This window comes from Parasteatoda tepidariorum, chromosome 7 (assembly GCF_043381705.1).
Source record: "Parasteatoda tepidariorum isolate YZ-2023 chromosome 7, CAS_Ptep_4.0, whole genome shotgun sequence".
Taxonomy (NCBI): domain Eukaryota; kingdom Metazoa; phylum Arthropoda; class Arachnida; order Araneae; family Theridiidae; genus Parasteatoda; species Parasteatoda tepidariorum.
Window position 1 is genome coordinate 69307263 of NC_092210.1, and position 17728 is coordinate 69324990.

At 28.5% G+C, this 17728-nt stretch overlaps 1 protein-coding gene across 3 annotated transcripts in view; it reads left to right on the plus strand.

The window, feature by feature from the left end:
- The first annotated feature begins 291 nt into the window (after window positions 1-291).
- Window positions 292-17728, plus strand: part of LOC107447063 (Helicase with zinc finger) — a 38972-nt gene continuing 21535 nt past the window's right edge. Inside the window, exons 1-6 of one of the 3 annotated variants that reach the window (XM_016061874.3) lie at window positions 292-527; window positions 4090-4264; window positions 5687-5993; window positions 8622-8795; window positions 12759-13141; window positions 15585-15801. In XM_016061874.3, coding sequence (XP_015917360.2) covers window positions 4092-4264; window positions 5687-5993; window positions 8622-8795; window positions 12759-13141; window positions 15585-15801 — 1254 coding nt within the window. In that variant the 5' untranslated portion in view covers window positions 292-527; window positions 4090-4091. Of the gene's footprint in view, window positions 528-1165; window positions 1182-4089; window positions 4265-5686; window positions 5994-8621; window positions 8796-12758; window positions 13142-15584; window positions 15802-17728 lie in introns of those variants that run through there. The other 2 variants (XM_016061873.3, XM_071183571.1) reach the window with 2 other exon arrangements.

Here is a 17728-nt window from a genome sequence, read left to right on the forward strand (position 1 = left end):
GCTTTAGTTAAAAACGCGTCGCTTGTCGGAACTATTATAGTGTGAGTAGTTTCTCCTCCTTCTCCTGTATCTCTGCCATCTCCTTTTCTACAAGTAGTGATGTCCTTTCCGACAAATAGCGTGATCCGGTCACTTTGAAATTTAATCGCTCGTGCATGAATCACGTCTAGAAAGAACGTTCCCTAATCTCTTTCATTTTTATGAATTAAAAACTTCGGTACTGCGCTTTTAGCTTACATGGGTTATGCTTAAATAGAGGATACAGTATCCGTCCTTGATTTGATTAAATTTATCACATTTCTGTAGCAGAATGGCACCAGGTTTGCCTATTGGATGGAAGAGTTCATTTTTCGTCTTTATAGTTTATAGGATTGGGATGCGGTCATTAAATTTCTTAAATTTTAAATTATGAACGAATTTTTTCACCAAAGTAAATTCCATTTAGTTATGTAGAAATTGTGCTCCGCTATTATTATTCTTACTTTTTAGTTTTTCTTTATAGAAAATAAGGAAAAATACGTTCATAAGTTAGTATATTCTCTCCGCTTTCAAATTAAAATTTCAGTTTTGTTATTCATGTTATGACATTGTTATTGTTTTTAATCTTGCAAAATGCATTTTGAATTTTCTTTGAAACATTTGAAATTAAATTTAGTGCGTTTTATGATACATTTAATTATTTTGCTCGTTAATTGTTATTGTTACCTTGTAAATGCAAATTTTGACACTTACAAAGAATTAATCTTTTTATAACCTTTAATAAATTGTCTTTCAGTTTTTGAAAACAATACCAAATATTTTACAATTTTAAAATAAATTTTAATTTCAGAGACTCATTCATTTTACTGTTAAATTTTGAGTTTTTTTTTCCCTCACGCTTACTGTTTATAAATTGCTGTTTTGACATGAACTTTTAACTAACGATCAATCTATACTTTAAAAATATAAAGCATGTTCTAACTTGAATCATATAAAAGTTTATATTTGTAGTAAAAGTGCTATGTCTGTTTAAAACTAAGGTTTTTATTTAAACTACTCTATGTGATGCATTTTTACGTTATATATATATTTGCTTTAGGAACTGTGTCTTTGATTTTTAATAAATTAGTAAATATTTCGAGTTCAGTCATGGAAACCAGTTACATACTGTAGATACAGTTTGTATAAATAAGTAATTGAAAGTAAGAAAGAGAAGTCTAGTTAGTATATATAAGAATTTGTTAGTGAAGTGCTTGTATACAATTTTTAAGTTAATATTGATCATTTAAGAAACTTCAGATTTTGGTCAAAATAAGAATGAATCAATAATGAAATAGTTGTAGATCAAACTAAATCCTGAAACAATTGGGCAGTTCTGCAACACAAATTTTTTTGATCTTGTTCCAAATTTCTTCAACTTTTGAAGCATGAACAATGAATTTGAGGAATCCAATTCATAGTTTCCGTATGACGTCATTATTTATTTAATAATGCTTTTATATCAATATTTGAAATCTCTCAGGGAAGCAAACTATAATTAAAAAAAATTAAAGACTTAAAGAATGATAAAATACATTTTACAATTTTGAAAAACGTAAGGAGCATTCATTCTTAATCTAATTTGATCATTTTGCCTAAAATGCATCAGTCAAATTCTGTTTTTTAATATATATTTAATATGAATTTTTATATTGATGGAAAAGCAATAATAAAAAATACTGTCAGAGAAGAGTTGGAAAATAATTGGTAAAGTGAAAAGAACATTTAACATGTATCAAGACATTTTAATTCATCAAAAATTAATTTGCTGATAACAAAAGAAAAAAAGGATAGAATATCTCTACTTTCTCTTTGTCTGTTTTCAAACTGACAAAGCGAGCTTTTAATTCTTCAAGTCTGGGAATTGTCCCATTTTCCCCAAGTTTTGTCTATAAATTTTTGTCTGCTAGAAATTTTCTTGTTTAAATTAATTGCATTAAGAGTGACTGTCAAAGAAACTTATTTTTGATATGATGAAGTTTCTTAGTCTTAATCCTGACGATTATTAATAATAACATATTAAATTCCTATTAATAAATAAAAATTTATTTTGTTGACAATTTTGCTACTTTGTACAGCAACACAATCTTAAAAAAAGAAATATTACTCTCTCTTTGAGCAACAATTGCTATCTAACACCACTCTTGTTAGGGGTTGAGATAGTGATCTTCTTCCGTTTTTCCTGTTTTATTTATTTTCAAATTAAAATCTTGTGATTTTGCTATTTTGAACTTGTAATATCATTTAAGGTTGATATAATATTACTGATTTTTTTTTCCTGTTATTAGTTTCTACATTTAGTCAAATGTATGGTTGATAAAATGAAATTCATCAGGATTCATTGTTTTCTGGATTTTTATGATAATTTTTTTTCCTTTTTTTTTAGCTTTTTATCCTAATGTTTCTGATTTTTGTGTTTGTTATTTCTACAAATACAAAGGTGGATTTTAAAATAGATTTGAAGAATAAAAGGATTTGGATTTTCGATCAAAAATTTTTGTAAATTAAAAATTGTTAAAACTTTTTGGAATTTCAGTCATTTTATAAGAAACTCAGTATCAAATTTTTACGGTAATGAATTCTTTGCCCGTATGTTAATTTATTTTCCTTAAATTCGGTAATACATCTTGTAGTATTTATTACAATTATTGATTAGGCTCTCTAACCTGATTTTAAAAATGATAGATTCCGATCATCAAAATAGTAATTATATCATAGTATTTTTAGTGAGTGAACAAAGGGATAATTCACTACTTTTATACAAAAATACTAACCCATATATTTATTGTTTTCAATTTGAAATTATTGAAACCTTACTGTAATATTTGGTTAAAGTCTTTAACTTGATTGCTTATGTTATTGAATATTCATATTGACAAATTGATACTGGCTGTTTTTTTAATACTACAATATAAAAATTTTCACTATCAGGGTCAGTCCAGACATTTTGTGAAAGGTCCGTTTTTGTAAAATTGTGAAAAAATTACTCGTAATTTGTGAATATAAAATAAACGTTAAGTCACATTCTTTCAACCAGGGTCCGCTTTTGTGAATTTGTGCAAATAGGGTCCGTTATTGCAAAAAAACTTTTTCAAGGAGTTTTTAAATTGTAAAGACATACAAGATTATGCTTAACACTGTAAAATTATAATAAATAAAAAAAATTAAATTTTCGAAAATCAACAGCAATTGCTGCAACTAAATGAGAGGGGCAACATACAAATATTTCGTATTTAGCCTTTACTGCTGAACGCAGAATATTTATTTCGGAAAGAATAAAGGAAGAAGCGTCTGCCGAAGACAAAACTTAGTTTGTTTACATCTGTCTTTCTCTCCCCCCTGGGAAGGTTTTATTCGATTAGCAAAACAATAATGAAGATAAACAAATTTGTGAAGGGTCCGATTAAAAGATAAATTATTTTGTGAAGGGTCCGTTTTTAAGTTAAAATATTTTGTGAAGGGTCCGTTTTTATGAAAAGATATTTTGNTGAGATTTTTTAGGTCATCAAGTCCGTTTTTATGAAAAGATATTTTGTGAAGGGTCCGTTAACGGACCCAAATTTCTTCTAAACAGACCCCAGACTATATTGGGCTAAAGCCATTATTAATTATGAGTAATTCAGTGATCTATGAATGAAATTATACTCTTTATTCTAAACAAATTAAATATGATCTTTATTATTTTTTGGCCATAAAATTTGCCCCTTTTTTTCAAAGTAGAGAATTGTACCTCAGTAGTTAGTCCATTTTAAAAGTTGTCTGGTGTATACTGTAATACAGTTCCAAATATCTTAAATTCCATTGCAAGAAAAACAACCTTAACTTTAATTTGCTATTTTACTCTTTATAAGTCAAAGTTTGATTCAATAAGCTGTAAATTATTACCAATAATAGTTATTTTAAATAATTATATTTTTATAAATTTATTTGAATAAACAAGATTAAAAGTTAATCACATCTAGGCCTTATAATTCTTCAATTTATAGCAATAATATAATTGTCAGTATAATTAGTGTAATTTATTTTTCACTTACTAGCTTAATAAAGATTTGTTTATTTTTATATTTAAAGGTATGATTGAATTTTGTGATTACTGTAGTGTTATTTTTAACACTGAAGCTGAGCTGATTGCACATTGCAATTCTGAAGCTCATCAGTTGACTATTATGAGTGATGAAGGTAGAGAATGGAAATTCAGAGCACCACCAAGAGGTGTTGGAGCTGACCAATACTCAGTTTGTGTGGAGTAAGTTGTTGATTTTTTTTAACTTGTTAATTTACTAAAAATAATGTAATGTTTATTAAAATTGAACAGTATTTTTCCTTCAAATTAAAATATATAGCAAATTTTTTATGAGAGAAGGTACAAAATATTCTGTTAAGACATTTATTTTTTATTAGGCATTTGTAAATGAATTTTTGACATAATTTGGAAAAAAATGTGACCAGACTATTTTCCAGAGGAGACTTTAAAATTTTCCGGATGAGGGGGGGGGCTGACCATACCTGACAGGGGTGCAATTGACCCCCTACTGGCGGCGCCCTTGTGTCATAAACTGTCGAAATCTATCAAAAACCTGGGGCAAGTTTCTCTTTTGATATAGGAGATATTTTATTAAATACTGAATCAAGCACAATACTTTCATTGTGTACTTTTGTAATTATGAAAGAGGGAAAAAAAAATTTCTTTTTTTAGAAAAATTCTATGCTATAATATATGGGCCATTCTCATGGAAAATGAACTATAAATTTCTGAAAAATTCTCCAAAATAGCACTACATCTTGTTGATTGGTCAAAAAATAAGTTCAGTATTGAAATGTTTCTAGAGTGGCACCCATGATTGATCCATGTACACAAATTGCATTTTAAAATAGCAAACATATGTTTTGGTTTTAAATCATTGTGTTTGCTTACAAACTGTGGTCTTACTTAAGTTAATTTAAAAATATAAATGATACAAAGATGGATTTACTATGATAAAGTAAAAATTCTATGATAATTCTTAATATTTCTTTTAAAATTCTAGATATACTCTAGTTTTTTTTATTTTTTTTAATTAAATTTTAAATTAAATGTTTTCCTACATTTACTTCATTATTAATTCATAGAAAAAAATTAAATATTTTCATCACTTGTTTTAAATGTGTTTATGTGATTACATTTTTCTATGCAATTACTATTTAAAGCTATCTCTAAATTTTTATTTTTAAAGTTTTTCATCTCTGATCATTGATATATATTTAAATGTATGGTCTTATTTAAAAATTATCAACTTTAGTTCATTAGAGATGATTTTTTCCTAATTGGTTTAGGCAAAAGTTAATTGTGGCTCAGCTTAAAGTTATTAAAAAAACTAATGGAATATATGGATTTCAAAAACCACAAGTAGTTTTAAGGGTTACTTTAAATCTGAGTACCTGACATGAGGGACTGAGAATAAAAGCAAGATACTGAAAATGTAGTCTGGTACATGTAATTTCTTGTTACTCATAATATCCCTACTTTAAACACTCATACATCTATAGTTTAAGCACACCTACATATTATTTTCATTCTAGTAAGTCAAAACGTTTTACTTTTTTCTATTATGTTATGAATAAATTTGGAAAAACAATCTCATTTTTAAAGTTACGGATGAAATTTAACATATAGATTTCGCCTTTTTAGATTTGGATTGCGTGGAATGTGCAGGTTAAATAAGCTGTGTTGTGATGCTCATGGTGATGACGAATTATCTGAATGGAAAGAGCGGTTTGATTACAGACAAAAAAAGTTGCTACAAGCTAAAGAACGACGACTTCAAGGAAGGCACTATACTGAGCAACTTCTGGATAAATGGCTTACGGCCCCTAATCCAAATTCTATCATGTCAGAAGTTTCAGATGCCGTAGAAATAGCTTTTGAACCAGAATTGAATCTAACTGTATCAGAGAAAAATTGTTGCCGAGAATGGACTTTCCATATTTCTGCTAAAGTAAGTTGTTACAAAGGTTAAATTTTGAAGGGTGAAAGTAACTCTAAATTTAGCAGGGTTTTCGTGGGATCAGGAAAATCGAGAATAAGCCCAGTTTGACTTTTGGGGGGGGGGAATATCAAAATACAGTACAGAACCATTTATCCGGGACCAATATTTCTACAAACCTAGTAATTATCTAGTCCAAGGCACCAAATAAGCCTTTTCTTTTTAAACATATGTATATTGTCTACTTTGCTTTTATTATTCAGTTTAAAATAACTCAAGGCTTAAGTTTTTTTTTTTTCCCCAAGTCATTTAATGTGAATTTTTGTAAGCTTTTTTTTTCCATTTGATATAAATTTAAAATGATCACTTTCCTTTAATTTTTTTTTTAAACTACAGCAAAAATTTCACAATTATGCTCTTAGCATATTCAAATACTTAAATTTGCTGCAAACAGGAGTGCTGCTTTTTTTTTTCAATATGTTTTTGAAAGGCATAGATAATTATCTATGCTTATTAAGTAAATAATATTATATATCTGATAAAATATTGCCATCTATTGAAGAGATACAGCCTGGAGTTTTGTCAACATTTTCCTAGGAAACCTGGAAAAGTCAGTAAATTTTCTGAATTCTGAAATAAACTTTTAATATCTTATATTTTAAAACAGGTGATCTAAATGAAACATTTAGAACATTATACCAAGCAAATTTTCGAACAGCATTACATTAAAAATATTAGAATTGGAACTATGTGGAAATGTCTAAAAAACAATTGAAAATCCTAATGGATTTTGGAGGGAAAAAATTTGAAGGAATCTGTTTAATTCTTTTTCAATACATCGGGCACCCAATCACAGTTGAAGGACTAACAAGCGGTGTTTTCTGAAAAAGACAAAAAAATTTCTACTAATTGAAAGGCAGCAATAGAGTAAAGATTTAGTTTTATTAAAGCTTAATGTTCTAACATAAGATTTACAAATTTTTTGAAGAAGCAGAAAATGATTGACAAACAGTTTTAATTTTCAAAAAATAACTGTTTTAAATACTAATTAAAGGAAACTGAATGTTTTGTGTGTTTCTCATTACCCTTAGTAAAAAGTGATAAAGCAGTACGAAAATTGAAACTGTTCTTTTTTTTTTCCAGCATCACAGACAGAATACAATAGTTTAAATTTGCAATAATGAGCAATATGTAAATAATTGTTTAGATTTTTTTCTTTTAGAAATTATTCTGATCTAATATTTCTTTAATTGTCATCTTCTCGTGACATATTTTTATTGTGAGAAAGGCTGAAAAAGAAATAATTTAAAACTGTTAGATAATATTCTAAGTCTATTTTTTTACTTGAATTTTTTCTCCTAAATTTCTCTGTGCTGAATTTCAAATTGTATAGAAAAATAACAGTACTTCAAAAAATTTTGACTAAGTTTTACTCCATTTATCTATTTGAATAATGTATAGTGCTTTAAATAATATGAATAATGTATAATGTCACCAGCATATCATCCAATAAAAAAGCAAAATATCTGGTTAATGGTCCATCAAAAAATTTCTGCTGTTTTTATATTTTGCTTATCGCATGAATGTAAAGTGCAATCACTAACATGAATTGAATAATTTCTATAAAACAAAGCAAAAAAATTTAAAGCTGGGAAATAAATTTGTTTATAATTTGTGGTTATGAATTTGTTTTGAGATCATGAATTTTTTTCTGATATATGGTTAATGTGGTTTAAATAGATCTTCTACCATATCATGTTTGTACAACTGATATTTCAATAAAAATTATTAAAGTAGACACAAATTATTATTATAATTTAGGGAACTGATTTTTTATCAATGGACACCCGATGTTGAGATATTTTCTCAATACAGTGAAACCCCGATTTTACGTTTCTCANAAAAACGTAAATTCGGGGGACGTAAAATCGAGGTTTCACTGTAAACACTTTAGCCACATTTCTATTGGTGCCCCTTTCGCCACATGTCCAAAACAGAATCAGATATTGCCACCCTATTAAATTCAAAGTTTACTTGAATTAACGGTCATATTTTGCAGCCCAAAACATGCATTCCTTAAATTAAAAAAACAGCAGGGCTATATCAAATGTTATTCCCTAAGCAACAGTTTTGTTCAGTTACCATTCTGTAGCAGATTTCTTAAAAATATAGAAATATATGTACATAAAACTATTATTTTACAACTCTAAATATGTTTTGGTACCACCCTATTTCATAAAGAAAAGCAATATACGTACAAAAAACTTTTATTTGACGATGTTAGACATGCATATAAAAAAAAAGATAAGAGAAACACTTTGAAGTAAGTCACTTATAAAATTTGTATCTTAAAATTAAACCCAATCATCAATTTAGCTGAGGCACAACAATAATCAATGCATTTAATTTTAAAATTGACTTCACAGCAATATTAAATCTTTCCACTTACAACAAATATACTTAATGCATAACACAGCAAAGTCAGTGTTCCGAAGAGCTATTCAAAAAAAGGTATTTAATGATTGTCTATGATGATTGGGAACAGTGTATTTTATATTTGCATTCAACCTGCTATTAGATTGAAATAAAAAATAACTTTCTGTTTAATTGTTTATTGAAAAATATTATTTAATATTTTAGGCAACTTTGAGACACGCAGCATTGCTTTATGAAACTCACAGGTTCCATTTTAGAATATCACAACTGAGAGCTCGCCGTGGATCTGACATGAAAGAATATAATTTAGGCCCTCAGTGTCAGGAATGGAATAATGAAGATCTAAATGCTTATACAGATGAAAGTTATACCATGAAGGTAAACTACTTGCGAGTATTATTTTAGTAATATAGAAGATATAAAAATATGCGGAAATATATTGTGTGAAAAGATAAATTTGTTAAATATTTTTGATACATAACTTCTCTTTCATAGTGGTTGGCAATCACTTTTAAAATCATATTTGTTCATCATTCAGGTTAGAAAGTTTTGATTTTTAATATTTTAATCCTGTGTTTTTGGAAGAAACAAGGTATCAGACATTTTTTTTTTTTTATTTTTTATTAAGTGATGATCAATAGAATGGAATAGATGTAATATGGGAAATAACTTTAAAATTTTAAATTGGAAAACATGTCATAAGTTATTTAAGTTATATTTGTAAAATAAAGATTTTTTTCACATTTTATTTGGGATTTAAAAATTAAAATTTGCTTTCTCAAAATATATGGCAAAATTATTAATTTAAAAAAATCCAATATTTAAGTTGCTTAAATTGAAATTTTAAATTCTAAAATCTTTCTCACTGTCTTCAATTTTTTGTTTCTTCTAATAAATATTTATAACTAATTATTATCTTTAAAAAAAAAATTTTTTTTTTGTGTGTGTGCAAGTTGTTTTATTTAGAGTTATAAGTGTTATAAATATTTTAAAAATTATAGGTTTGGGGCAATTTCATATGCTTTTAGACTGTTTCTGATACTTTACCATATGTCCTGTTCAGGATGTTGGAACCCAGAATGTAGCTCTGCCTATAAAGCTCAAAAGAAAGCATGGAGGAAATTTCATACATTTCCTACCATTGAAAATTTAATAGCTTTCAAAAAATTTCGAGCCTTTTCACGGAAAACTCGAAGAAATAATCAAAAAAGTTCTTGGGAGCAGTATGGCTGTAGTATAAATAACAACACTACATCCTGCAAAATCTGGAAAAAATTAAAACCATTTCTGGTAACTATCCTAATCAATCTATACCGCATTTAGAAACCAATGAGAAAAAAATATTTAATGTTAAAGATATTGCTAATATTCTGGCTGAAAGTTTTAGCAAGATATCAGACCGTTCTAATTGTCCGACAAAGTTTCAATTATATAAAAATAAAATTGAACAAAAACATCTTTAAAATTCCCATCTGATGAATACTATTCCCCAATTACTTTTTCAGAATTAAAATCTGCTTTAAGCCGTGCCTGGTTTACATCGACAGGTCCCGACAAACTTCATAATTCCATGCTAAAAATATTCCAGATACTGATTTACAAGCAGTTTTAAAGCTGTTCAACAAAATTTGGTTAGAAAGGGAATTTCCATCTTCTTGGCGAAAATCTATTGTCAAAGCTATTCCCAAATCAGAACAATTATAGACCAATTGCATTGACTAACTGCCTCTGAAAACTGCTTAAAAAGATAATTAATACCAGGCTTGTCCAATTTCTTGAATCTCAAAATATATATCATATTCATCAGAGCAGGTTTAAAAAATGCAGATCCACTGTTGACAATATACTTATACTAGAAACACAAGTAAGGTTTTACTGATAGAACCTTTCAGGTACGTATTAATGCAATTTTATCAAATGATTTTAACCAACTCAAAGGAGTCCCAAACGGTAGCATGATTAGTGTCTTTTTTTTCCATTAAAATAAATAAACTTTTATCATTTCTATCACATGCAGTTGAAGGCGAGTTATTTTATAGATGATTTTAGATTGACTTGCAGAGCCACGTGCATGCGACTATTGAAGGACAGTTACAACTTTCGATAAACAAGATTTTAAAATGATCTGATTTAAATGGTTTTACCTTCACCTAATAACTTCTTGTATTCATTTCTGTTGAAAACGAGAGATTCATCCTGATCCTGAACTTTACATTAATAATACCGTCATCCCTGTTGTCCAGGAAGCGGAATTTTTAGGTCTAATCTTAGACTTAAAATTGACATTTAAAGCTCATATCCAGAAATTACGACAATCCTGTTTCTCCAAACTAAATATCTTTAATCAATGCTCAAATTATATCATTCTTTAATCCGTTCCAAGTTAAATTATAGTTTATGGATCAACTAGAAAGTCGGTTTTAAAAAATGTAGACACTATTCATCATCAAGGACTCGTGATCACCACAGGAGCTTTACGTACATCACCAATCAAAAGTTTGTGTTTTACATAATGAACCTTCTCTCGCTCTGAGATGAAATAGTCTCTCTCTTAACTTTTATTCTCACATTAAATGTCACCCTTTGCGTCCATTATACTCTCACGTTTTAACACCATGTTCTACTCACTTCAACAACAGACCTGCCTTAATTCTACTTTTGGATTAAGGATGAAAAATCTTTTAACAAAATTACGTTTAGATGATTTTAATGTTTTAGAATCAGCTGAGTTGATTCCTGTGTGGATTGGCGTGCATGTTAAAATTGTCGACATTTTTAAAAACTTGACTGAGGATAAAACATTTGCAGTGATTTATCAGCAGTTATTTTATTCCCATTTATATAATTTTAATGACTTTTATGTGCTATACACAGATGGATCTAAATTAAATAACCATGTAGCTAGTGCGGTTGTACACAATGCAGGAGTGATAGAAACTACCTTCAAATTTTTTTGTATTTTCCTCGGAATGTCATACCATTCTTCTTGCTCTACAATTTCTTTCAAACCAAATGCACAAAAATTGGTTATCTTTTCTGATTCAAAAAGCTGTATGGATGCTATAAAAAATTGTAACAGTAAACCTCACTCTATTATCCCACATATTTTAAAGTTATACATTGAACTCACTAACAATAACTACGAAATAATATTTGGTTGGATTCCTAGACATATAGGCATTAAGGGTAACAAAACAGCACACTCAATAGCCAAGTCGACACACAATCTTACAAATAAACAACACTGTTTACCTGACATTCGAAATTTAGTGGCAGACCCTGTTACCCATCTCAGATAAACTGGACTACTGAAATAAACAACAAATTGCATAAGATCTAACCATATATTAAACCATTTGCACCATTCACTAACTACAATAGAAAAACCCAGGTACTTTCAACAGGCTATGAATTGAGCACACCCGCTTGACACACAAATATTTCATTTTAAGTGAAGCACCTCCACAATGCAATTTTTGTAGAGAGTCTCTTACAGTGAAACATTTCCTGAATCAGTGTATAAAGTTTAAATCTAAAAGACGACAGTACTTTAACTTCGGCTTCCCGACTTTAGCAATTTTACTTGGAGATGCACCTCATCCTAACTTAATGACTTATCTCAAAGAAATCGGATTTTATAATTCGATTTAATTCAAATTTTAATAAATTGACCAGCTTTTGACTAGCTATATTGATTTTTGCCAAATTACTTTAGTTTTATTTTAGTTTTGATTTTAACCAAGTTTCTTCAAACTCAACCTTGTGTTTGAAGTTTAACCAAATTTTATAAATTTTAACTAAGTTATATAAACTTTTAACCTAGTTGTAGGTGTGGTATAGCCAAATCATGGCTCTTGCGTAAAAATTTGCATCACTCACTCACACATCCTGTTCAGGGTGATCAAAACCACAACCTTGCTTTAATTATCTTCAATAAATTGTTTTTGTTAATTTCCAATTTATTCCAAAAAATCATTGCATTAGGTTATGAGTAAAATTTTATATAAATAATTTGAATTCTTAATGTTCATTATTTGAATTCTTAATGTCCAAAAATTAAAAACTGTTTAAAAGTTTTTTTTTTTAAAAAATGTAAGTGTGTATTTTTTTTCTCTTATTAAATTATAATTTATTGGAGTGAGGGCTGATGTGAAAATGTCATTCATATTCCATTATATTAGGGATATAGTATGTTTTTTTATATCATAAGTTACATCTAATTAATAACTCAAATCTATCATAGAATGTTATGTTAGAACAATATTTAATAACGAAAAAATTGTGTTTGTATGTGTAATCTTTTTTACTCATTACATTAGAAAATTTATGTTTCATTTTCAGGTACGATTCCTTACAAATATATATGGCACATTTCGTCAAGACATTGTTTTTGATTTCGGGTTTGAACCTGTTTTGGTGAAAAAATTATGTGTTGATGTTGTCTCACTCTGTGATATGGAAAAACTGCAACAAGCAAGAGAGACAGTGGTCTCTTTTACTGAGCGTTGGAGTAACAATGATGTCACCATTGTACCTTTTGAAAATCGTCCACATCCCTTGGGTGATCTGGAAAAAAATCTTCTTTCTTGTTATCCTGTTCCTAATGGAAAATTTAACGTCACCAATTCCGTTATGGAACCTACTTTAACACCTGATAACTACTGTGCACGTCAACATGAATTACTCTGTATTGAAGAAATGACTCAGTATGAACTTCTTTCACGGTAATTTCCTTTTAAATTTTACGTAAATTAGTTACTTTTAGTGAGTTTCATTTTTGAAAAATCATTTTTAATTTTTACTATGATTTTACTCTTACTTACCTTTGAATATAAAGCTACTCATGTAAATTTGTACGAAACTGTTCTTGCCAAGCAGGTTTTTCCTTTAGCATAAAAGAAAAAAACAATTTATGTGAATAAATCTTAGGTTTTAACCCTGAACCAAGTGCTTTGAATTAGTCTTTTCTGGCATCTAAAAGAAATTTTTATGATGTGTTGTGTGTAAAGAATTTTTAAATAATTGATACAAAGAGAAAAAAAAAATTTTAATTTTGTGCTTATAAATTTGTTTTTTATTATGCATACAGAAAAGTTTTAACGTCTGTAAATGCTTAGGTTAGTGGTAGGTTGGTGATAATAATTTTTAGATACTTAAATTACTACTTACATAAATATCTAATTGAATTACTGAATTTCATAACCTCTCTAACTAAATATTGGTATTTTTTAATTTTGCCAGCTCAGGAAATAGTCACCAATGCTGTTTGAAATATTTCTAACTGACTAATCAGTCAGATCTTCTCTCATATTACACTAAAAATAAAGTTCGAGGCTGTAACATTTTCCCTGAGAAGTTAACATACCTCGTTTTCAATATATGGAAGGGAGCTTACAACTAAACTTGTTATTTGTTCTTTACTTAAATGACATGCAAAATGCTTAGTGAATTGTAAATTGGTGTATACTACAACTGCATTTTTGTATAAAAATCTTAGGCCCTTTTTTTTATCTCAAACTTGCTGCTTGCTTGTGCTTTCATCATTGTATATTTTTCTGGGAAATTAAATCCTAAGGCTCATTTATATAATCATATGTCATATGTAAATTAATATCCTGTGGCAGAATTTTTTTGGACTTTCTGCACCAAACCTCTCTATCTCTAATATCTTTCTGCAAGATACTTTTAATAATAACTAATAAACATGTTATTAATTAAATTTAAAGTAACAGAAACGTTGTTTACAAAAAAAAAGCCTATTTGGATATAATAAAATTTTATGTATATTTTTTAAATGAATGTGTATTGTTTTTTATTCTAATATCATGAGCGATATTCTCACATTTTGTAAGAGGAAAACACACCAAAAAAAATTTAGCATTTCGTAAATCATTATCACATAAGAAAAAAAATAATAATTAAAATTCATAAAATCCAAAAAAGAAAAGAAAACCAAATTTTTTTTTTCTTCCCAAATACGAATTTTTAAAAAAATCACAAGCATTTCTTCCCCTCTGATGCATAATAATAAATAAATAAAATAGCTAAATTTGATAGAGAAAAAGAAAATTAGGGAAACCTTAGAAACCAATATATGGACTCTTCTATTTTTGATAGTAAATTCATATATATATAAATAAATATACACCGAAGAGCCATTACATTATGACCACCCTCCATCTATAACAATGGGCTCGTCCAGGTTTTCATGGTTTCTCGCCCAGGAACAATGTTTTCATGGGACACATTAGGACCCATAATCCTCATAGAACAATCCCTGACGTCTGTAAGCTATTTGAACATACACTGCTCAAAAAAATTAGGGGAGCCATGTGCTCCCCTAATTTTTTTGAGCAGTGTATATACATATATATATGCATAGATATACACTGCTCAAAAAAATTAGGGGAGCACATGGCTCCCCTAATTTTTTGAGCAGTGTAGTTGCAGACCTGGTTCACCCATTCATGGCAACAGTTTTTCCTGCGGGGGATGATGTTTACCATCAGGATAATGCACCATGTCATAAGGTTCAAAACTTCATGGATTGGTTCGAGGAACATTCCAGTGACTTTCAAGTCATGCCTTGGCCCCCAAATTCACCTGACCTTAATCCAGTAGAGCATTTGTGGTCCTACTTGGAAAAACAAATTCGTGCTGCCAGGCTACCCCCTCACAATGTAAGAGAATTACAGGACCAGTTGGTGAGTGCTTGGTACCAGATTCCTCAGACTACCTATCAGCACCTTGTGGAATCAATGCCATGGCAGGTGCTAGCAATTTTGAGGGCTAAAGATGGTCCTACACGTTATTAACAGGGTGGTCATAATGTAATGGCTCTTCGGTGTATGTCTATAAACAGTCAAAAACAGGTATATATATATCTATGTTAAAAGAATGTTTGTGCTATTCCTTTCTTCTGCACTTTGATATTTTTGTCCTCTTAATTAATAAAATAGTACACAACTCCATGACTGAAACTATTACAACACAAAGCATAGTTTAAACTTATTGGCATAAAAATACATTCTTTAAAAATTGGTTCTCTTTCTTAAACATTGACTCTTTCATTATTTTATTTTCATTAATCTTTTGGCTCTAAATATTGAAAAGTTATTTTCAAAGCTTTTGCAAAAATATTCCTAACATTTTTAATCTCTTTGCAAGGTATAACATTCAAGCAACTTTAAATCTATCAAGTTGCTATCTTCTAACTCCAAATTCTGCAGTGACTGCAAAATATGCTCATAATGGAGAGCTTTTTGCACATATGACCTTGACATCTGTTTTATCTGAAGACTCTGCATCAGGAAGATTAATTCTTAGTAACTGTAGTACAGTCCTTCTAGCATCTGTTAAAACAAAAGGAGAGGAACAGAGGAAAGTAAGCATTAAAATATGTTTTTTAACCTTTTATCTGTCTTGGGAAGCATTTATAAAGGATTATTTTTCTATGTTTATTCAAAACAGCGAAACAGAAGCAAATACTTTTTTGCATTCAGGAGTGAAAATTTTCAGTCTTTCTATAAATTTTCAATTTTTTTTGTTTTGTTTTTTTTTGAAGAAATTACTTTTGTTTGTTAAATATTCACCTTTAGTAAAATATTTTTTCTAAAAGAATTTAGTAATTTTATTTTAAAAATTGAATAAGTAAAAAAAATAAGTAAATAAAAAACTTATTTTGAATAAACTTTGTTTTAAATTTAAATTATTAAAAAATAATTGCTAAAAAGCAACCATAAGATTTCAGTATATTAATTGATGCTTTTTATTTTTAACCAAATTTTGCTGACTGATTTTCGTATAAAAATTTACTTTTCAGGCATAAAGATTTGTATTTATTTTTTATTTTTAAAAGTTAGTTCACTATTTTTTTCTATTTTAAAATTTACCATCTTGTCATGGCTGTTTTTAGAAACAACTGTTTGTCCTAATTAGAACTGAGTTTGATGTTTATAGATTAGAGATTACAATAATTACATAATTAGTATTGTAAAATTCTTTTTTTTCTCTCATTTAATTTGAAAATGTTTCAGTCAAACCCTTTGATATATTCGTAAAATATTTTTACAGCACTATCTTCATAAATTCAAATTTATTTGCTACTCTAACACAGTCAGAATGGTGACAGGCGATTAAGCTTAATTTTTAATTACAGTAGGGAACCGATTATCCGGAACGATCGGGACCATCGCTATTCCGGATAACTGATTTTTCCGGTTTTCTGAATCGCTACAAAAAGCCGTTTTTTTATTGTTAAACCCAAATAAAAATATCTTTTTTTGGAAATAATCTTAAAAAGAAAGAAAATCGATGAAGTAATATACTTATGATTATTTCCAAAATGATGGTAAGGTGAACATCCTTCAAAAAAGAAAGAAAAATCCTAAAATCTTATGAAGAAAAAAAAATTTTTTTTTAAAAATGGCGGGAAAATTTATCGAATTTCGTTCCGGTTTTTTGGTTTTCCGGTTTTCTGATTTCCGGATAACGGGTTCTGTACTGTAGTATAAAAATTAAGATAAATCTAACATATGTAGAACAATTTGTGTAGATTAAATATAATAAAATTATAAACTGAAACTTTGTTTTTAAGTTTAGTTTAAATTTTATACAATCATACTTAAGAAGGGACAACAACAAACTAAAATTTTTAATAAGTGGGGGGGGGGAATTTATCGTAGTGTTTGATACTTTACCCTTTTAAGATTATTGTACCAAAATATTAAACTGAATTTCATAAAAATGTAAGAATTAACAGCATAATATGTCACTTGAGTTGCAGGGGAACACTATGATGTGTAAGAATAAGTGAACTTGTTCTCTCTGTTGATTAATGGATGCGTTTACTCCTATCAAATTATTTTAGTAAAATATTATTTGTACTATTTTATTGAAATTATTTATTGAAATTATTTGTTTAAATTATGCACACAAGAAAAGAATTAATGGTATTTTCGATATATTGCAACTTATTGAAATTGACTTGTTAATGAAAGTTGCCAAGGGTTATTGGCAGTTTTGGAACAATTAAAAACAAATATAGGCCCAGCAGCAAAAGAATTTGCCCAAAATGATGATGACCGTCAAATTTTGGCTGCTAATCTAAAAACATATTATGCATCTCATGATGGTAGATTAACAAGGTAAAGGGCTAGACTAGCGCTATGGACTACTGAATATGATGGAGAAGAGGCATCTTACAGACCTGGTATTATAATTACCTGCAAAATTTTATGTATTTAATCACAAAACATTCAATGCAATTTACTCAAAACTGTTTCTCGTTCTTGTTATATCTCTAACTAGTT